At 33.6% G+C, this 23,913-nt stretch overlaps 1 protein-coding gene across 3 annotated transcripts; it reads left to right on the forward strand.

The window, feature by feature from the left end:
- Nucleotides 1-1,437: 1,437 nt before the first annotated feature.
- Nucleotides 1,438-22,319, forward strand: LOC105221419 (transient receptor potential cation channel protein painless). Of its 3 annotated transcripts, none has more exons than XM_011198395.3 (5): nt 1,438-1,665; nt 18,473-18,591; nt 18,678-18,860; nt 19,359-21,323; nt 21,575-22,319. In XM_011198395.3, exons 2-5 carry the CDS (start codon nt 18,532-18,534, stop codon nt 22,142-22,144), a joined length of 2,778 nt encoding a protein of 925 aa, XP_011196697.1. In that variant the 5' UTR covers nt 1,438-1,665; nt 18,473-18,531; the 3' UTR covers nt 22,145-22,319. The 3 variants fall into 3 exon arrangements, with proteins under 3 accessions (XP_011196697.1, XP_011196696.1, XP_011196698.1); XM_011198394.3 differs by lacking the exon at nt 1,438-1,665 and adding an exon at nt 2,075-2,421; XM_011198396.3 differs by lacking the exon at nt 1,438-1,665 and adding an exon at nt 17,434-18,132.
- Nucleotides 22,320-23,913: the final 1,594 nt, after the last annotated feature.

Here is a 23,913-nt window from a genome sequence, read left to right on the forward strand (position 1 = left end):
CTCCTAACGGACACCTCCCTTGAGCGGACATTTTTTCATGCACCATGTTCAATTTTTAGAACAAATGACTCTCTCTTAGGCGGATAAAAATCGCTCGACGATGAGTGGGTGTTTCAATAACATGCGAATAGCTGACACTCTCTTCTGCTAGTTTCTGCTAATTTTTTTGAGTAAAGAAACGTTTTTCCAGAAGAAACTTGACTAATTATCACTTGCTACCAGATAGTACACAGACCTACTAATACTGCCGGCTACTCAATAACCGATCAGCTATTAAACATCTTTGTTTTTGGTTTTCATAAAAAGTTGGTGAGTTTCATCAGCTGTTTAATATTTTTAGCAGCGACATCTACCGTAGATTTTTTTATCAAAAAATTCAGCCAACCGCAGACAAAGAACGTATATCGTACGTCTTTGTGGTAGAGTTGCATTTGATTTTCAAGTCGATTAAAATTCAATCAAAAACAAATGAAGATAAAAACGCTATAAAAGGCAAAAAAGGGTTTCTCAATAAAAATTTTAATTGTCCAATTAATTTGGCCGTCTAAAAACGCAATTACATCATAATTAGTATTTCTTTCATTATCCCCAAATTCCTTTCTATTGTGGTGTAAATTTATTTGATTCCTTTAAAAAATGGTGTAGTTTATGGGTTCATTTTTATTGTGTTGATAATTTTCGGTTCCCTCTTGTAAATTAAACATTTCATTTGCGTTCTCTATTTGTTGATAGCGACAGGGAACGTACGTTCTCAGTTTACGTTATCGCCGTTTATCGTTAACGCCATCTTATTTCATTTACGTTCTCGGGTCACGGCTTTCCGTTGAAAAATGTATACTATTTGAAAGGTTGTGTAACTGACTACAATAAAGCTTATTGTGTATTAGCTAATGCACAAACCAAATAAAATGGAAATTGTGTACATGTTCACAAGTCAGTTGGCCACGACAAAATGATAAGTAATACATTTCCAATGAGTTTAGTTGATACTAAATTTAGACAAACTCTGATTATGACAAAATTCTCAACGCTGTTTGAGTGCCCGAATAATAACAGCTCCAAAAAGACGATGACTTTGTCAACTTGCGTTTGGAAATTCATAAACAAAGCTCAAAGAATGTATAATAATTATACATTCTTTGACGTGACTCATCGCTAAATCGATATGAGCTGAATGCAGAATCGCGTCAATCTACAAGCTTAACAGCTGTTAGCAGTTGATCCAAGATTTAGTAAGCAACTGTAAAAATAAATATTTTGAAACAACTGCAAATGCTGGTAGAAACGATAGCAAAATATAGTGGCTTCTATATTGAGAGCGTTAAGCTGAATCTCTGAGCGTAACTTTCCATATATGGCAAATTTATGTGGGAAGTGACCACTAACCAACAAAGATATTTAATATACTTTAGTAATTTGAATGCTATTCAGTATTTCTAAGCAAACATCAGCGTTTATACTGTGAATTTCATCAAGAGAAGCTTAAGTAATTTATAATGCTAAACAATTAATGAAAAAAGTGCATTAAATATAAACTCAATAATTGAACCTGGGAAATTAAGAAAATAGTTTAAAACAGCCAGGAAACCAGAACTCAAAATTATTAATATTGGATAAAATAAGTGGATACGAAACGGTCTTCTCGAAAGAAAGAGAAATAGAAATGTGAGTAACTCCTAGTATAGTTATAGGATAATAGGCCCTCCACAAACTTGAAAAACATATCTAACAAATATTGGAGCCAAAGAAATCATAAAATGTTATACTCGAACACAGATACGAATTTCTAGTCGAAGATTATGGATTTATAGCGAAAGAATGGTAAGAGCTTGGAGCTTGACGACATCGATTTAATATTATTTTCTGTCAAACGCACTGTAACGCACAGTGTCTATAAAGAAATTGTGTCACAATGTTTTACTCTATAACACCTTCGACTGATCGTACTCTATTTCATGCAAAGCAAGCAAACTTTTTGTATAACCATAGTAAGTATATTGTACCGAAAATGACACCAATGCGCCAAAACTACCATCACCGATCAAATCCAACTGCTCGCGATCAACATCTGCGGCGCGAAACATTTAGTCGGTGTTCTGAGTTTGTGCATTGCGGATCGGTAGTAGGAAAGCGTTCGCGGAAGCGGCTAAACGAAGTGGTCGCGGTCAAGTGATTGTGTTTGTAGTAGTGATTGAAGCTAAAGCTTAATTGAAGAACTTAATACCGCGAGTGAATTTTATTAGAAAGAAAGCAAATTTGGGCATGGTTGCGTAAAAAACAAAGAGACAACAGAGCATTTGGCAGTTAAATCGGATGAATGTGCAATTATTGTTGCATTATTGCAACCACAAGCAATTTTCAAATTAAACCGTTATAAGTAAATAAGTGAGATAAGTACTGCGACAACAAGTAACTTAAAAAGTTAGTATTTCACTAGAGAAATAATATACAATAATAACAGAATAACTAATTGAAATGATTAATTTTTACATTTTTACGCTACAAGAAATAAGATGTTGTGATTTTCTTTTTGTTATTGTAAAATAAATGCGGTAAATGTGGTGTTGCACAAGAGATTTAAATATTAGTAACATTCCGAGCTGATTCATCACTACTCTGACTGGCGATCCAGCAGCAACTCTTTGAGTCAGCAGCTTTATTGTTGTTGCATTAATATTGCTGGAATGACAACTGCAACAAACTGCAAATACCTGTTTTTGCAAAAATGCTATATAGTTGTATTACAACAACAAGCATATTATTACAAAGCAATTTTTATAGCGTCATCAAGTCAAGGCGAACTTTTTTGCGGTGCTGCAATAAACAAAAGCAACAAAACATGCAGGCATAATTAATCACTACAAATCTTAAAAGGAGATTTTAATATTTTTTACCACCAAAACTCTGTTTGTGGTTTTATAAAAATGTTTTCACTCTTTCTTTGAGATATTACTGTAAAACGAAGAGAAATCATTACAAATATTTTCCTAGAAATTGTCCCAGGCATAAGCACTAGTTAGAGAACGTCAGTCAGTCATTCAGACATTCGTGATAGATCTTTCTGAGCGGTTCGTAGTAAAGACACGAACAAAGGAAACTATATGGATCTCGTGGACGCAAATATAAATAGTTCTATAGATCTATAGAACACAAAACTGTTCTTATTGGAATAATACGACAGGGTTAGGGGATTTACGCCTAAAATAATAACTAATACTGGACTAAGCATATATCCGAATTCGAACGGACTGATACCGTCGATGTTCTATGAACCACGATATCTAAAAGGCTATTTATCTAAAAAGCGGGGCGATACTGCACTTTCTAGAGATGATGTCAGCTATGTACATATGTATAAATATGTATATAAAAGCGTTTGTAAGATCCATTTTTGTTTTTAAATTGATTGAAATTTATTTGAATACCTTCATAAAAGCGTACGAATTGTACGCGCACACATCTATATGCATTTACATACATATATACTCACACATAAACACACATACATATGCACGTAAAAATGCTGAAATGTGCTTATCAAATATGGAGTGGCAAATGCCTGTGGGCGTGTAACAATGAACAGGTTAAAATAATAAATATAAATATATGTAAATATAAATACATATGGATTAATAAGGTATGTAGTCATGTGCCTAACTATATATTAGGTTGGCAAATATCTCCATTCCGCTTTTTTGCTTTATAAAAAGTGATGCAGTGATCGGATTTAGTTCAAATATGCGCCGTTACGTTCGATAGTCCGTTTCCATCTAGACGGCAACTTCATAATACCCCCCTTGTAGAAGCCCCCATTCTTATTTGCGAAGAACTCGGACAGCCACTTTCACAAGCCTCTTTTGAATTCAACTTTACACCACCATGGGCGTTCGTCATGGACGGGAACAGGTGGTAATTACTTGGCGCTATGTTCGGGCTATATGGTGGATGTGAGAAAACCTCCCACCCGAGCTCCCGTAGCTTCTAACGAGTCATCAACGAAGTGTGTGGTCTGGCGTTGTCCTAGTGGAACACTATACCCTTCCTGTTGGCCAATTCTGGACGCTTCTGATCGATCGCCTGCTTCAAGCGGTCCAGTTGTTCGCAGTAGATGGTAGAATTAAGCGTCTGGCCATATGGGAACAGCTCATAGTGGATGATTCCCTTCCAATCCCACCAAACACACAGCAAAACCTTCCTGGCCGTCAATCCCGGCTTGGCCACTGTTTGGGACGATTCACCGGCCTTCGACCGGCGACCGTTTTCGCTTGATATTGTCGTATGTGATCCATTTTTCGTCGCCAGTCACCGAGTCGAGTTCGTTCCTTTCAAAACCTTTCTAAGATGTATAGTATTGCCATATACGAGCTCTGTAGCGCTTTATACATAGCCGCGAAATTCAAAAGACAAAAAGGTGGAAGGGAGATATTTGCCAACCTAATAGTAGGCTTAAACAGTTTGTCGAGTCATTTACGAGTCGCTTATTCGCAAGCAATTGTGTATTCACATATTCCAAATACATAAATGAAGCGGTCATGAAACTTTGGATTTGGTTCATTGATTAAGGAGCAGAGTTTAGCCTTATTTAGTTGTTTTGTTACTAAGAACTTAGTTTTGCATACATATACATACATAAATATGTAAATTATCAAAGAGCGAGATTAGCTGATTCAAATTTAAAGATCCCATATTTAAAGGCGTGTTCTTTTAGAAGTTTTCCAAGGAGTGCGAATTATCATCTGTAAAAAAGTTTGCATTTCCTTCTGCTCAACTTGTTCAACAAATTTAATTATGCACTTTATGTGTACTTTGCTTCTTGAGTAAACAAAAACGAAAGAAAATTTTAAACAATCCATTGGTTTTTCGGTCTTACTAAACATGTGTGGGTGTATGTATTTGTAAACAACAAGAGTAATGGCTTTCTTTAAATTTTCGAATTTTTCGATAATGTTCTCTAACAAACAAACCAGACAGCGTGCTATAGACATACATAAGTATATGTAAATATTGCTGCCACAATTTCATAGCCAAATCAAAGTTAATAAATTCTGAACGATCGAAATTTTCCCGGTTTATAAACAATGAAGAAAATAAAATTGATTCGGTATACATACGCGCGAATGTTCTTAAGTGTGGGAGTGTACATACATATGTATATGCCACATCATTGTAGGTATCTATATATGCAATATTGTGGCTGAAAAGGCAAATGGCCAAGAGTAAATATTCACACCTGTATACAGAAATGCAGCTACTCGTTGTTGTGAAAAGTATTTCGAAATTTCAACACTTTGCTAAATATGTACAAGACCGTAAAAGACAACGCACGAGATTGTTGTGTTCGCCTGAACTTATTATCATTATCCAGGAGCCAATCGAGAAACTATCAAAAGTGTATGCGCTTTTGTGTTCATATTTATATTAGACAATTCGGCAGTCCTACCTACGCACATACAATATTTATAATAATATGCTTAACTACAGCGTTCTGCCTTCGAATATCTTAATTAGTTTAATAAATTCTTATGAATCTCCTTACAATTTACACATACATACATATGAAAGTTGTGCATGTGTGTGTAGTAAGTAGTTTAAAAGCAATCATTAACTAGTTCGGTAATAATACAATTCCCGTTTCTACTGCTGTGTTTCGCACACTTCTAGTTATATATTATTGTTTTGTTTTTGGACATTAGCTGTCTACAAGTTGATATATCGTTTGTTTATTTGATATTCGAAATTTGACTTTTGTGCGAAAAAAGCTCACTCAGCAGTTGCTCGTTCGTAGTCTTAAGCTTTCAAGTAGCTAATTTAAGTATATATACACACAAGCATGAGTTGTAGCCGCTAGCGGATTGGATGGACGTGAAACGAAATACATACATGCATACATACGTACATTACATATATAAACATGATGTTTTTATTAATATTAGTAAAAAACAAAATGGCAACCATGACTTAGTTAATCATGACACATCTGAAATATATCTAACATAGCGGCAGAATTAATAAAAATGCCATAAAAGCAATAGAGGTGTGAAACGATTGCTTCTGAAGCAAATATTATACGTTTATTTAAGCATAAATTACCACAATGTAACTTAATTTATACTCAATATTCGTGCTTGTTACCTGTGTTCGTATTGGCAGTGATGACTATTATTCATCCGCAAATAATCTAGATATACGTACATACGTACATATGTACGAGTATGTACATTCACAAAAATGGGAGGAGTCTCTAAGCGATTAGGTGTGTGATTGGACTTCGGAATTAATAATAATAGAAAAACTCAGAAGCACAAAATATATATATATATAAATTATATGATAATCATTTTGAAATATTTACTAGCGTATTTATGGGTTTTTCGGTTAGTAAATTTTGGTTCAAACGTATGTATGTATGTATTTTGGTTATATGATTTTGAAATAAGGCCATCTTTATCAAAAATATACTTACGTACATACATATGTACATATGTACATATGTTCATTGCAATGAAGTAAGCTACTTGAAAATACTTATTCCCGCTATATATGTAAAAGAAGCAATGCACTTAAACACGCACGTGTGTATGTATGTAAGTTTGTGTAAAAATACACAACTCCAGCTACTGAATGAAACCAATTCAGCGTTTTAACCATCCAAAGCAAACAAAAGCATTATTTTTGACCAAACAAGAATAATTAAAACGCAAACAAGGCATGAGACGGGCATACCAAAAGTTGCGGAAAACAACAACTAGAATCAACAGTTCAGAAAGAATACTCATATGCCGAAGCGTAGAGTATGCAAATATTAAATATTCATTAAAAGTCTCTGTACATAGTCTTTTGTTTCACATTTTTCATTTTTCAATTTTAACTGCGTCTTAATTCAAAAAGCTAAAATACTCCACCGCACCACGAAAAGTAAAACAAGCACAATCAACAATTATTTACGTACAACAGCGAAACATGAGAAACTTTAGAGGTGGGTGAGGCTACATATAACGATAGGAATATAAACAGCAAAAACGAAATCATAATTTCAACTTAAAAATTTCGTGGTCATCTTATGGGATGTGAAGCACAGAAACTTAAAACTGACAATATCCAACTGGGTCAAACAATTAAATCGACAGTGCGACAAGCAGCTCACCTACGTGCTAAGTGCGGGCTTTTATATCAATTTTCCCACAATACTGTCAAAAAATCAACTCTATGATTTAGTACTTTGCTACGTTTTTTTGATTCAACCTAAAATCTACTGTACGAGACTGTATAACAGTGCCTAACTCAGGGGAGTGCTGGCCTATCGTGAATCACGTCTTGGACATAAAATGTGTGAAAAATGCAAATGACATATTTATATATTTACATTATCAACGAATAAAAAGACTATACATAAAAATATTCACAACACTGGCAATCCTTTATAAATAGAATTATCATATTTCTGTATTAAAACGTTATACCACTAGGCAAGATCTGAGCTCTATACCCGTTTCCAGTTTCCATCAAAAATCAACAAAGAACAAAATTTTAACTTAGAGCGTTCAATCCGCGTAAAATCAATACATCATAATAATATTTATATGATCGCTGGTCGCCTTGTCAGCCAAGGAAGAGGCATTTATTTTAATACTAAACGAATTCAAAAGACGCGCTACACCGCTTGTCAAGCTGGAATGCATTTTATAAATAATAGTTTATTTTGCGGTCATTCTAGTGGAGCCTTCCTTATTTTCTATTCTTCTTAGCGTTTCTCTTTACAGCGTTGTCTTCTGTGTTTTACTGTATTTATGGCGTATTATTTTCACAAAACCGCAGCTCAAACGGGGAAACACCAACATATTTACATTAGGGTGGCCCTTATTTTCCAAAGTATTCCGATTCTCGATCGCACCCCTAGAAATATGCGAATAGCCCAAAAACTAGTATATACAAAGTTTTGGGTCAATCAAAAAAGGTTTAGAGGTTGCGCAAGGAGCTTGAAATCCTGAAAAATTAAGAATTTTTGCCATTTTTATGTCTCCATATTTCAAAGCCACACTATCTGGTTTCCATGCCGTAATAAGATCTGCATTTTATTACCTTTCCAAAATTACCACAATCTTAAAAATCGATCGATTGATGATAGAGTTACAGAAATACAAATTTGAAAGTAAATTTAATGTGGTGCATTCTCAAGCGTCGCATTCTCGTGATATACCGTTATAACGGTTCTAATGTTATTCTTATTATCTTATTACGGTATGGAAAACCAGTAAGGGATAGTGTGACTTTGAAATATGGAAGTCTGAGACATAAAAATGACAAAAATTCTTATTTTTCAGGATTTCAAGCTCCTTGCGCAACCTCTAAACCTTTTTTGATTGACCCAAAACTTTGTATATACTAGTTTTTGGGCTATTCGCATATTTCTAGGGGGTGCGATCGAGAATCCAGAAACTTTTTTTATCCTCCATACAACTAAGGGCCACCCTAATGTACATACTTGCTGGCGTTGCTCAACTGAATGGCTGCACTTCTGCCTGTATTTAGACGATCACTTTGCCTATTCGTAGACCTTGATGAAAATAATTGTTTATATAATATTGTTATTTTTAAGTTTTTATCCAGAGAAGTTCCTACTATTATATCCCTGGGAGAAGCTGAGAGAGATGAAACAATAGAAAAAAAATTAACATATTCCATATTCCACATTATTTAAATATGGTAATCATTACATATGTACATACATGCATAGAGACATGAGTTCAAAGAATGGATTTCAAGACGGCAGCTATTGTTAATTTTGGATGTACGTGACCCATTGAGTTCGAAGTTTGAAGTACTCTCGAATGTTTGAAATTTATTACCCCAATTCCACGTGTGTTACAAAAACTAGTTTTAGAGAATATTATGTAATATAATATAACACCTACCAACTATCCCACTAAATATGTACGTATGTACATGGATTTATATACAGTTAATCAATTGATTCTACTATTGTTTATAGTATTCAGAGCAAAGCTCGACTACATACAATATCGAGCATTTAAAAGCAACTCGGTCTAACATTAGCTAACTCTTGTTTATATTCCTGTATACATACATATCAAATGTTTTTATGGCGAATATTACTGGTTAGGCTTTAGACCGGATGTGGTTACGGTGAATTCCAATGAAAAAAAGGAAAGGGCTAAGTTCGGTAGTGACCAAACATTTTATACTCTCGCAATTTTTTATTTAATTTTATTATATGTATAATACACAATTTGACCCACATATTCGTCATATATATGGTATAAAGTCCATTGAAAGTTGGAAACCCTAATATTAGGTTAGAAGCACCGTGGTCCTCATGTTCGATATATGGGGCTTTGAAAACCTATGGTCCGATTTCGGTGATTTTTAGAAAGGGGCTGCCACACTATAAATGCAGTATTTATGCAAAGTTCTGTTTCGATACCTTCTCTAGTGCTTACTTTACATATTGTTTTTTGGTATATAGGATGTAGGCGTGGTTGTGAACCAATTTGGTCTATTTTCACAACATATCATTGGGATGTAAGGAAAATATTAAAAACCAAGTTTAATTGAAATTGGTCAAGTAGTTTCGGAGATATGATTTTTGACCCATAAGTAGGCGGAGCCACACCCACTTAAAATTGTGTATACCAATTTTGGTGGAGCCCTTCTGTACCTTCTTTATAATTAAATTTAAGGTTTCTGGTGTTTTCCCTTACTAAATTAAAACAAAACCTTTATATGGGAGGTGGGCGTAGCTATAATCCGAGTTCCTCCATTTTTGGACTGTATAAGGTAGAACCTAAAAGAAACGATTCTAGAAAGTTGACATAGCTTAAGTAGTTTACGAGATATGTACAAAAAGTTAGTAGGGGGCGGGGCCACGCCCACTTCTCCAAATAAATTGCATCCAAATATGTCCCTTCATAGTGCGATCCTTTCCATAGCTTTATTTATGGCTTAGTTATGGTAAGTGATGTGTTTTCGGTTTTCGCCATTTTGTGGGCGTGGCAGTGGTCCGCTTTTGCCCATCTTCGAAAACAACCTTCCCATGGTGCCAAGAAACAAGTTTGCAAAGTTTCATCAAGATATCTTAATTTTTACACAAGTTACAGCTTGCACAGACGGACGGACAGACAGACATCCGGATTTGAACTCCACTCCTCATCCTGATCACTTTGGTATATATAACCCTATATCTAACTCGTTTAGTTTTGGGTGTTACAAACAACCGTTATGTGAACAAAACTGTAATACTCTCTTAACAACTTTGTTGCTAGAAACTTTGTTGCGAGAGTATACAAATCGTTCTAGCAATCGCCATTCTTGATTGGAAAACAACTCCCTACCTCATATTAAAAATATGTTCATGTTCTAAAGTTTAATAAATCGATATTAAGTCCTTTCATACTATATTTTTAGCCATTACAAGGTGTATTTGGTACAGGTGAGCACTTGATTCAAATAAGATCTGTGTACACATATTGTATCATCGTTATAAACAGTTTTATAAACTCATACAAATCATATATATTCATCTTTGTTTATTTGACAATATAATGCACTCATATGTACTATGCATATACAGTTGAACTTCGATAACTCGAACGTCTATAACTCGAAGTTCTCCATAACCCGAGCTCTTGAATTGGCTTCTATTGCCAATTGTCCAATTTCATACAAATTACCTTCCGTAACTCGGTAGCCTCTATAACTCGAAGTTCTTTTGTGGATTATGGTGGTTCGAGTTAGGGAATTTCAACTGTATGCACAAATTATAAGCACTGTACGTTCACCGCGTTCGCTTATCTAAATTGCAAATTGCGGTTTACACTATACAATTAACAGTGAGTTCGTGAGCCTTTTATATATCATTTGTGATATGTCTTGTGTTTATTATTCTCTCTCTCGCTCGCTTTTCGTTTTTCTATTGCATAGCGTATAGTATTACTAAAAAATTAAATAAATTGATACCCATATCCGACGTATCATTTAAATCGTAGTAATAAACTAATTGCTCCAGTACAAACATACATATAAAAACAAAGAGCCAAAGAACTGGCACGATTGTTGTACTCTTCTGTTTCTATTTTACATATGCATGTATGTATGTCGAGTATACCCATATGTATGTACATATACGCTGTATGTATTTTATATGGCTGTGTTCATGTGTCAATGAGGTAATGATCGGACGTGACATCCGTTCCAGTGTGGAAGTTAAGTGACCAGAAATATGTCTGCCAAAGTGTTTATAGTTTCCAACGTTTTAACCAAAATTAGGCGCTAATATCAGTGCGTTTCCAGATACTTATGTTCGTTAGCCCCACTATGCACTACCTTCGTAAGCACACACCCTAAAGTAGCCGAACATTCAAAAAAATCATATTTAGCCTATATTTTATGTGGGTGTAATTAATAATAATAATGTACATATGTTAATCACTTTTTAGGTAATGTGAACAATATTTAATTCTAGTTTTGTTTTATAGTACGAGTATATACACAATTTTTAATAATTTACACTACTCTATGATCTAGGCTGCGTTATTAAAATGGCTTTCACATGAGGAGCACACATTTGTAGTCCAAATGACTTCACATTTTTTTGGAGTTGAGCAGAAAGCAATGCATTATGTTGTTTAATAATACTTCACCTACTAAACTTGCGCATTGTTATTCGTATTATACTGACATATTGACAATTTAGATATTTTCAACATTTGACCCATGCCATATTTCACAGCCGGACACTCGAATAAGGTATGTGTTGTGTTAATATGTTAGCACTAAAATAAATTTCTTACAATTAGTGGCTAATTTACTCCAATTAATTTTTAACGACGCTGAATGAATCTTCCCTCTCTTTTCAAAGCCGGCAATTGTGTTCGCTTCATGCAAGCTCATCCACATTCAAACATAGATACTTATGTACATACACTTAACTATGAGCGAAAATAAAATAAAACGACGAATGGAGAACAGAAAGTTATACCAAACCAATAAATTGTTGAAAAACGGTGTTAAAAGCCAAATCAAGACAATCACCTTTTAAGATCTTTTCTATCGAAAATTAATCGCAATTTAGTATAACGCTTGCTTACAATTATAGGCGCGCTATGAATATGGCAAGGAAATGGTCAGATCCATTCAAGACTGACCATTAATAATAGATATAAAACATGTGTGTCCATTAAGAATGGATGTATGTATATGTATATACATATGTACTACGCATGTACATATGTATATTTGTGGTTGCTAGTGTGGTATGTGGCTAGAAATATTTTCGATTACTTCGATTTTACCAGCTTTAATTTGCTCTGGCACAGTTAAGCAATAATTGTGTGTTGGCTTTGCACGATAGAAAATTAGTCAATTGTGACAGGGGAACACTAACAAACATATATATGTATGTACATCTAATTATATACTATAAGCGGCTAATTGCGTTTTCGTTCGAAACTGTGGTACTTGAACCCATGGACGGAACAGCCTCGAGCCGCGGCATTTGGCTACTGGCCGCCCGCTTCCACAGTTAAGAATGCGGTAAGTTTTTTGATGGAAAGCGTTATTTCACATTAACATTGAAAAGCAATTAACAGAAAGCTAAATCTCCGAAAATGAGAAGCCGCCGTGTTGAGTGAAGATTGTCGACACACTATCCCTTGTTTTGCTGAAACTCAGCTAAAGATCAAATTATAATAAAATTTTTTGGTTATATTTTTGTAGTCTCACAACGGAATTTTATGTGTCTTCAAAAGATGTATACATATTTACTCTCCCATATTATTTAGACCGCTCAAGTTCCAACATTACTCTTTCAAAGCTTCATTTAGATTGATGCCATGTAAAAGAGGTTTTCGTAAGCCAACTTTAGTAAATGTCAGAGTTTGTGGAGCTGAATTAAAATATATTTTACACCAATTTTGAAAAACAAGCAAACCACTCCAGTCATTGAATACGCTTGTGAATTTAAAACAGTTAATACGAGGACATCGAGGTCAACAAATTTACAAGAAAGATAAAGTACAATATTATGTATATAAAATTTGGAATTATTAACGTAATATGAATTATATCTTCGCTGAATAGTGAAAAAAATACCTGGGGCTTAAAAAACAATACAACTATAATATTAGCAGAAATTTACTAGCTCTTGTGCCTCTATCGTAATTTATAGTATACGCTGCCGACAAACAAGAAAATAACAATAACATAAGTATTAATGTGTTTGTATCTTTGCCAGAAAAAAGAATAATCGAAAGAGCAAAAAAATATGCAAATATGTTACCAATATATTTGCATTTGTGAATAAATATATAAACGCGCAGCTAATTGTTTCGTTTTGTTAAGCTAATTGATCAGTCAGTAAATAAAAATCATCGGCTTCGCTTTTGAAGTGTAAGTTGAGACACAATTTTAAGCGCCGCTCAACGCTACATCAATGAACCATCAATAATAGCAATCACATCTAAAGTAATAAAGAATAACTATATATATATATATATACCATATATATATGTACAGTTTGAAATGACGTTTAGACCATCCTCCAAACTCATTCTTTTACAATCAGTTCCATCGGTAGAATCCATTTGGTTTAGTCCATGTCCAGTTATTTAAAGTTTTATATTAGTGACACATTCTGATCATTACGCAATAAATTTCAAATAAAATTAGATTCAAATTCCCACACTGTTTAGTAATCGTGAGAAAACATGTTATCGTTTGCTGGCGATCTTGAATGAAATTAGTTTTTAAATAAATCGTCTTCACATTTCTTCCTTTACCCATTCTTCTTTGCAAAACACTGACCTTATACACAGAAAGGTTTGGTAATTGACTTTTCAAATTTGATTTTAAATAAATGTTCTCATGTGTACATACATACATACATACACATATTAGGTATGCTAAAAAAGTTAGATTTTATACCTAGATAAAAAAAGTTAGATAAAAAAGCGACTTTTTTTAACTTTTTTTTCTAAACTTTTTCATCCCTTCAGAGTAATACTCAAAGAAGCGGAAATTTATTCATGAAGTGACCGTTTAATTGAGAATTTGGAGTATGGCTCTTGGAGTGTTTTATTCGTTGGATATTTTAATATTTTTTAACAGCCATATTGACCAACAAACGAATATCCACGCGAACCTTACCTCTCAACACATCTCGTGTTCAGGCGATCATTTGGAAATTTATCTGAGACATTTACTACTTCCCTGTCGAAAGTAAAACCTATGATTGGACAAGATGGCCAATTCCATACATACATACATATATATACGTGCATATATGAATTTTTGTGGATATATGATAATAAAGCACAAAGATATTATTTCAGTTTATGTTTTAATAACTTTAAGTTTTCAGCTTTTTTAGTTGTCTGTGTCTCCAGTTCCGTCATTTGTCTACTAAGCCAACACAGACTTAGCTACCGGTTAAATTATCAAAAAGTTAACGCGGTACACAAACCGCTTACTTGAAAGTCATTAAGTGGTCGACTGAAGACGGAACAGAAATAATTACAGCCATAACATTATGTTTTAATCAAGACCGAAAATATGTTTATGGGCAAGCTGTCAAAAGACAAATGCTTTCAACAGTGTGTCAGGAACACATCTGGCAATTTTTTTTTAATAATTTTAACTTATTACATCTTTTCCACACTGAAACAAGAAAGTACGCGGAATATAGTTGACTCAAACAAAAAACTAACATCTGGTATTTTGTTGGTTTTAAGTGCTTCGAATGAAGCGAGACTGTGCTCATGGAGCTAAATAATAGGCTACACACTTGTCACATAGTTTAGCAGTGACAAATTAGCTTTGGACTTTTAAATTGTTCAATTTTCATTCCGTAATCTTCATTGATCCGCCTTCTCTTATGGAATTGAGACATTGACTGTTATTCTGTAATCACAATAGTTACGAAGTAAAATCAAAAATTATTTAAAATTATTGTTTGTTAATGGTTTAAAAATCATAAACGTTTAAGACATAGAATATAGCATTTATCTATTATAGTAACCCTTTGGAAAATTATTTTTTAATTGGTGTGTGAGCTAGTAAGCTTCCTGGCCAATTTGGCACTTCACTAGAGGCCACATAGTCTACAGAAATAAACTAATAACTATAGGATAAAAAGTTGTTCATTTTATCTACATTTATATGTACATATGTATGTATGTACAAATTCAGACAGTGCATGCAAATAAATATATGTGTATGTATGTGCTATATTTAAAGCGTAAGTAACTTAATGTTCCAATTTGAAAATTCACAGAATTAGTGTAACTTTCTGTTTTTATACATTTCTAACTTCGACGATCGTAATTCAACAACAAAATTCGCCCGACAATGGAAGTTGTTTTCAATTTGCTATATGTACGATGGCAGTGCTTACATTTATACATATTTATACAGTGGCGGACAAAAAAAAAGGACACTCTAGAAATTAGGGATTTTTTTTACTTTATTTAAAAACAACTAATTTTATAATAAGGACATCAAATAAAATGTTTTATTATAGCTGAATAATGTACTTAGTATAATTAATATCCACTTGTATAATACAGTTTGATTTGTTAATGCTACATCGATGTAAAATAAAATCTCAAGTCACTGTATGTGCATATATTTTGTATCAATTTGACATTATGTTCACCTTTCCAGTTTGTTCCACAAATTGTCATTTGTAACATTGAAATTCATTGTGAAGTCAACAAAGCAAATGCATGAACAAGTACATGTTTACGTATTTTTGTATAGTAGAATAATCATTTAAGAGCATAGAGAATGAGGCACACAAATCTATATACATATGTACATACATGTAGATATGTCACCTACGAATCAGAGAGCTGCAACGGATATATCATTTTCGTGCACACTCGAATGTCCACTCTGATTTTGTTTGATTAAACTTTTCGGTATGAATACACGTATTGATCGTTTGGAGATATGTTCAAAACGAACGAGCCTTTCGCGACACTCGAAACACAAGCATATATGCTTGTTTTAATAGAGTGCCGAGTTGACACTCGTTTGTGAACGAGCTAGCACTCTAACCCGATCGTATTGAATGTGATCGAGTCACACACGAGTGTGCACAAAATTTCAGAATATGTATGTATGTAATTGGCAGTCATGCTATTATTGCGTAGTGATTGTCAACGATTATTGGTTTTGTTTGTTTTGTTTACTTTTTATAATTCATAATGACAACGATAGAAAATTCGGGTTGTGAGAACATTTCCAATGGCACAAACACCTTATCTGGTCTACACCTGAAATTTGTGATTTAGAAAAAATTAAAATATTTAAGTGCAATGAAATGTTTTTTATTTATGATTTATAAATTAATAAATAAAATAAGTCTTGAGTGAATTCTATTCTTAAATTGAATTATTCTTTTATAATATGTACTATGTACGTCTAATATTCAAATTATTCAACCAAAAAAGCTAAGGCAGAACGCGTCATCCCGACGCCAACATATGTACGTATGTTTATCTATTATTTTTTGGTCTTCGAGTGCCACTCGAGTGTTTCGATCACAATCAACACGTGCACGACACACCCGAAAATATAATATACATAAAATCCGAGTTTGCTGCTTGCACTCGAAGATAGGACCGTCTTGATTGTTCGTTTGCGTTATTTTCGCTTCGGGTTCTAAACTCGATCGAACACGTGTTTGAAGAGTGTTACGACACACTCGTACCGAATTTAAGCTAGTGTGATTGAACACACTCGAACATACCCGAAGCTGCTCTCTGCTACGAATGTATCTCTGCAAATGCAAAATCAACCAAACAATGCGATTTAAGAAAGCTGGTTGCTGGTATTTATTTTCGATATTAAGAGAATTAGAGAAAGTAAATTAATCCGTTTGAATGTACTATCATTAACAAGTTTATATCCTACTTCGAACAAAAATAAAGACAACTGCCTTTCGAGGTCATAGCAAAAAAGTGCGATATCTATTCAGAGCTTCAGCAATATCTGGGGTGATAACAGTAGAAAATTTGCTTTATATACCTACAAAAATCATCGCTTAAGAACTTATTCAGCTTTCAAAAATAAATTAAATAGTCCGTAAAGTCAAGAAACTGACATTATTTAATTTATTTTTTATATAAATATAAACGAATCACTTTAATATGTCTTCAAACAACATCGAAATCAAAAACATTGGCCATTGAAACATCGATAGATTTTTGAATGTTATTAACGTATTTTATTAGTGAGCATAAAATGCTAATTTCAGAACCATAAATAAGTGAAATACAGTAGTTACTCCGCCTTTAGTTGATACATTTGTATTTGCCAGTTAAAACTTTTTCTCAATAAACAAAAGATATAAATACATTTTGAACAAACAAAAAATTATTTATTTAAAGCAGAATTTAAAAATAACAATTTGGAAAGTCTTTTCCCTGTCAAGTGATTTCTGTGCTGTGTGATCATTGCTCCAGCTTTAGAAAACATTCGTTCACTAACAGACTGAAGTGGCAACAATGGATAATACATTTTTCATGTCAACCGACATCTCTATTGGATTCTGAGTGATACAAGTAACAGCTGATCCAAGATACATTGCTCTTCAACGTTCCGTCCATGTAATGGTAAATAAATTTCACAGCTAATTTGAATCTCGGATCTAACGCAGTAGCCAACGCCAGAATTGAATTGTCATAACAGATCATACAATTAACGTCAATATTTTACAAGTGCACATTCCACTAACGAATTCAAAGTGACAAAGCGTTTCTAAATAACATCGCTGAAAGTAGCATCATGTTTTTAGATTCGAAACAAGACATTTTGGACAAAAACATCGATACATCGTTTGCATCCCTACCCACTACTGCATTAAAAAAGAGCATTTTGGAGTACTCCAACGTAAACCACATACTCAAACAATTTTCCAGGAATGTGTATCATAAATGCTGCGAACTAGCACTTAAATTCTACATAATTGTGAGCCTTAAATCTCAACCACAATGCAACGACAATTAAATGAAATTGTAAATTGAAAAAAATGTCCTGAAATTATTTCCGACAGAACAAATACATATCTATGGTTTTGTAAAATATATTTAAACCTTGAGTTGATAAGGCTTTCAGGTAAGATCAATAAAGATCCAAAAAATAATTTGCTCTATTTGGCAAATAAAAAACAAAACAAAAACAAAACTTAATTAAATTGACTACTCATGCATGTATATCAGTTATTGTTTCTTCACAAAGCCAAATGTATAATTATTTTAAATCCATCGCGACCTATAAGCGCGATATACACGTTTTGAGTCTAATGAACATAAAACATTATGTGAAGATTTAACCACCCTACTTGAATGACATTTATAAATCATTTTGTTACCAAAGTAATTTAGTGACAAGCAATATACGTTTACTGAAACTGTTAAATATGTTCAAGCTGTGACAAATCCTCTTACCTTTACAGATTGGCGAACCATTCGTCAGCACAAAGCGTCTGTCCATCAACAAACAACAAAAAGCAAAATGTCCAGCAAACCATACAGCGCGATCAATATAACCAATTGTGGTTTAGATGACCCACAGGTAATGGACATATGATTGATTACTGTTCATGCCATACTAATCGTTCACAACTTGATTTTTAATACGTACATACATATATATTTCAGAGTGAACTGGGTGCCGCCTTTGTCAATAACAACCTAACAGATTTTCGAATTGCTCTCGATAAAGGTGCAAATCCTGCTAGAAATGATGACAAGCATTTCAGCGTCTATGAGCTAGCTCTGAAAACACATGGCTGCGCTGCATTCGTAGAGGAATGTTTGAGACATGGTTGTAGCCCAAATCATGTAAGTAAATATTGAAATCAAATTTAAGTTAATGCATGTATAGTGGATTACTTGAAATTGTTAATCGTTACTTTATCCATGTTGAAAGAAGATAAAAAGGAATGGACTAAATATTTTCACTATAACTATTTTGTATTAAAAAATACGAGTTTTTCATTCGCTAACATAGATGAATGACTAGCCAGTCAAGATATTCGTTCGATCGGCATTATGTAATCGGTAGTTCTAATGGAGGCTTTAATTAATATGCGCCACTTTGGTCCATATTAATTACCGAATATCTGCGCGCATCTACTTCCACTAGTCAATACTGAATTCAATAAATCAAACGAAATATTAAAAATGTAAACTTATTAAACTAACCATACTAATTATATGGAATTAGTATTAAATTTATAAAAAAGGGAATACACATCATAATTATTATTAAATTCATATATTTTCTTGATTGTCGCTTGTAAACTAATTTTTTTGAACTACGTTTTTAATTGTTTTTAGTTAAATCAACATTGGAAGAAATCAGCAATCAATTTTGCTGCCGATTCATTGGATCCACAAATTCTCAATGTACTCTTGCGTAATAAAGATGTACAAGTAGACCGACCATATGCCAAACTCACACCTCTTAATACACTCGCCAAAAAGCTGACTACCGAGAATCAGAACGATGTATTTGCTTGCATCAAACTTCTTTTGGAATATGGCGCCTCACCGAATAAGCCTGACGATCGTGAAATGACACCACTAAACTACATTTTGAAGAATAAAAAGCTTGATAGTCAAATTAAGCGTGAACTTGTTGAGCTTTTCACTTCTCAGCAAGATTTAGATGTGGATAGCTTTCGAGATGGCGAAGTGCGCGAAATGTTGAATCGTGATTACCCCGAAATGTTGATAAAATTGAGCGCCGTCGGTGTGAGCTTAGATAGGCTGGTTTCGCTCCTTCGCAATGGCAACGAAGAGGAATTTGTACAAAAATTTCCCAAATACAAAGCCAGAATCTTCGAAAAGGATAACAACACGAGTGACGTGCAAGAGCAAGAGCTTCAGCTATTTATAGAGTCTATTAAGCGCGGTACACATAAAGCATTTGATTTACTCTTGAATTGCAACGTGAATGTGAACGGCGTCTTAGATTATAAAACACCTATACAAATTGCCACGATTTTGGGTAATTGGAGGGCCCTTAAAATACTACTAGAACATAATGATCTCAAGTTACGCCAACAGGATCAATTGTTAATTACTGTCATTAGGCACTTAGGTGATGATATTTTATACGATTTTGTAAACTACGAAAAATGTCTATATTTACTATTAAATTCGGATCGAATTGATGTGAATGAGTCTGATCCCAGTGGCTCAACACCGCTTCACTATGCCGTCAAGTATCGAAATCGTTTAGTTATCCAAGAATTATTACGTCATGGCGCTTACATTGGCATGCGTAGCTCATTTAACGATTTACCCATTGATAGTATACATCCGGAAGTGTTAGAAGAACACTTTGATAGCTGCATCACCACAAATGGTTATAAACCTGGTGATAGTGACTTTGAAATACTGATCAATTTCAAAAATCTCATTTCACAACCACTTTTAAGTCACGCAACGAAACTGCGCACACAAAACTTTCACGAAGAGATGCCACCAATCGCGTACATTGCTGAATCAAAAGAACACCGCCATCTACTCCAACATCCTCTCATCACGAGCTTTTTGTTCCTTAAGTGGCATCGCTTGTCTGTCATCTTTTATATTAATTTTCTCCTATACTTCTTTTTTGCTTTAAGCATTATAACACACACAATTCTGAAATTTCGTGAAAGCGAATACGAAGCTCTAACTGTGTTATTCGGTCTCTTCTCATGGATTGGTATCATTTATCTACTTATCCGCGAGATAATACAATTTGTTTTGGCCCCACTGAAATATTCCCGTTGCATAATTAATTATATGGAAGTCGCACTTATTATATTATCCATAATGACCTGCAGCGAACCTAGCTATAATCGTGAAACGCAAAGAGTAATAGCTGTATTCACGATACTCCTTGTCGCTTTGGAGCTTTGCTTGTTGGTGGGTTCGCTGCCAGTTCTATCAATATCAACACATATGTTAATGCTCCGTGCCGTCTTAAAGAGTTTTATTAAGAGTTTTGCTCTCTACTCAATCTTCGTGATCACATTCAGCTTGTGCTTCTACATCCTTTTTGGTAAATCCCCGGAAAGCAACGATACCACAAACGGCACCGACACCACAAGTGATGGTGGCGAATTCAACAAATTTGCTAATCCATTTACAGCGGTCATCAAAACTATTGTCATGTTAACAGGAGAATTCGATGCCGGGGATATTGAATTTGATACCGTCTACAGCTACTTGATATTCTTAATGTTTGTGGTGTTTATGTCAATAGTTCTTTTCAACTTGCTCAATGGTCTGGCTGTTAGTGACACGCAGGTGAGTAGCTAAGGACTTAAACTTAATAGAACTCATATTAAAATAATATTCCTTTTTACTTACGGACTAGTTCAAATTGAAATATTTAAACAGTATGCATATTGAAACACATATTTATCTCCACATATGTATGTCTGTCTTCGGATGAAAACATGAAACATAAACATGCCATCCTGACGTAGTCAATATTTAAATCTCAAATGAAACGTACATGGTACATCTTTTACATAATTTTTTTTTATCTTGCACAGGCCATTAAAACACAAGCCGAACTAAATGGTTCCATTTGCCGTACTCTTTTACTCACGCGCTACGAACATGTACTGACTGGACGCACCGGTCATGCCAGTTTCATCATCAAACAAGAGCCGTTCCGCACAATATGCCGCCGCTTAATGAATCTCGATTCCAATTACATTGTTGACAGACAAATCGCTATTCTACCGAATGACCACAATAGAGTGTTTGTCGGAGTAGCCAAGTGTAGTGGAACAGTGGAATCAAAAGACAATTGCGGCCGAAAAAATGAAGGGCGCAACTCGAAATCACATTTTCTACCTTTATCAGAAGAAAATACCAACCGTCAGAAGAAATTACTTGATGCGCCTGTTTCATTCTTACCCTGCTGCTGCACCTGTATTACAGGAAAATGCTCTGAAATGGATAGTCGCACTGTAAAATTAGCAATGGCAGTGATCGAACGGAAATCAACATCACAACAAGGGAAGATACGTGAAGCGAATACGGAAAGGAGACTGAAGAATATCGAGGAACGATTGGCGCAGATAACGGAACTACTGCAGAAATTGAGTCCAGAGTAATAAAGGGGCCAGTTGAAATTTGATATCATTAACAGTTATGTATACATATTGTTAAGAACATTTTTAATAATTGTTCAAACATAAAAGTGTCTTGAGTATTATTTATTCAATATTTTATTATTTTTCGAAGAATTTAAGATAATTAATTCAAAATAAAATGATCAATGTAACTTGATATCTTTAAACCTAGTTTGTGACGCCTAGTGGCTGGAAGATTCCCTAATAAATTTATGTAACAACGTGTGAAGTTGGCTTTAACGGTTCCACATTAACATCAGCTTTGCAGTTCAATATCCAAACCGACTTATTCTTTTCACATAAGTATATGACTAGACAAAATGTAGTTATAACCCATTCTATCCCCATTTTACAGTATCTTGCGTATTTGTGGCAAGAGATAAAATCGGCTATCCACTTTTCTGTTTGCGTGCTTATTATGTAATTATTAAACATATATATTTATGTAAATATGTTATTATTTTTTCTCCACCAAATTTTATTTAATGGTGTAACTAAATTCTCGGAGGTACATACATATATCAACATTTTTAAAATACAAATTTTATTACAATTTAATATGTTTTACAAATCAGTTAAAATAAATACATTTTCGCTTTTCTATTTGTAAAACCCTTATACAAAATATAATTTTTTCTTCCAATTGCATCTCAATTTGTTGCGAAAAGTTTGGAGATTTTATTATACATACATATGTATGTATCTATGCATTCGTTTACTACTTATGTTGTATTCATGATCGTCATCTATACGATTACACATATGTAAGTACATTTGTACATATATGTATATATGTATGCATATATGTTTTCTTACATTCATGTTGAAGTTGGATATTCAACTCATAAAAATATTATTGTTACCACTCTGTTTGCTATCATTTACAAATTGCATTAAAAATACTACACTTACAGATATACTCGTACAAACAATTTCATTTTGTTATTTCAATCGTATGTAGAAAGCATGAACAATACTTTAACAATTATGAAAATAGTTCGATTTTTATACTGACTAAATAAAAATTATTAACAAACAAAAGGCCCACTTCAAACTTCAGAGCTTCAGTAATATTCAAAGCACAGAGTATTCGAAACACAAACAAGTCTCCTTTCAATTAATACTTCTTCGTTTTTATAAGCTCATACACCTGCAAATAACCATACATAAGTATGTAATAACCCTTTATTACATATAAACTTTTATTGTTATTTACAGCTATATTTTTCGTCATGTAAATAAATGAATGTAATGTAAATATACAGTTATGTGTATTGTGGTATCATGCCTCAAGTTTCCTTCAGATTAGTATGGAAAATTCCATATTCCCTATAGATTTTTGAATTATATTGTTTACATGGGTGTACGTTTATATATGTTTTAACCCTACTTGCTGTAAAAATTCGTTAAACCCCATCTATATATATATTCAAAGTCCAAATCAAGATTGGTCGGTAATATTTATACGATAAATTTTAAAAAATTTAAATTTTACCACTTTCTATCAGCCTTTAACGTTATTACATGACATTATTTTATCGCACATATCAAGCATATAAAATATTTTTTTTTTTGGCATTTGAACACGCTGATCTTCAAGTTATATGTGCGAGAGAGATTATGTTATTATTGTATGTTATAATGTACTCTGTTGCAATTTCCCATCCATATTACCTTTTGCCCCTTATACCTTTATAAATTGTTTCAAATGATGTATTTGACTATGAAATATTTACCTTTCGGCACAAGTT

The sequence above is a fragment of the Zeugodacus cucurbitae genome, chromosome 6 (genome assembly GCF_028554725.1).
Source record: "Zeugodacus cucurbitae isolate PBARC_wt_2022May chromosome 6, idZeuCucr1.2, whole genome shotgun sequence".
In the NCBI taxonomy this organism is placed as follows: domain Eukaryota; kingdom Metazoa; phylum Arthropoda; class Insecta; order Diptera; family Tephritidae; genus Zeugodacus; species Zeugodacus cucurbitae.

Excerpts from the sequence above, each read along its gene's own strand:
- LOC105221419 (XM_011198395.3), top strand. The coding sequence starts at position 18,532 with ATGTCCAGCAAACCATACAGCGCGATCAATATAACCAATTGTGGTTTA. Across the intron at positions 18,592-18,677 it reads GTGGTTTAGATGACCCACAG|AGTGAACTGGGTGCCGCCTT; the intron begins GTAATGGACATA and ends TATATATTTCAG. Across the intron at positions 18,861-19,358 it reads ATGGTTGTAGCCCAAATCAT|TTAAATCAACATTGGAAGAA; the intron begins GTAAGTAAATAT and ends AATTGTTTTTAG.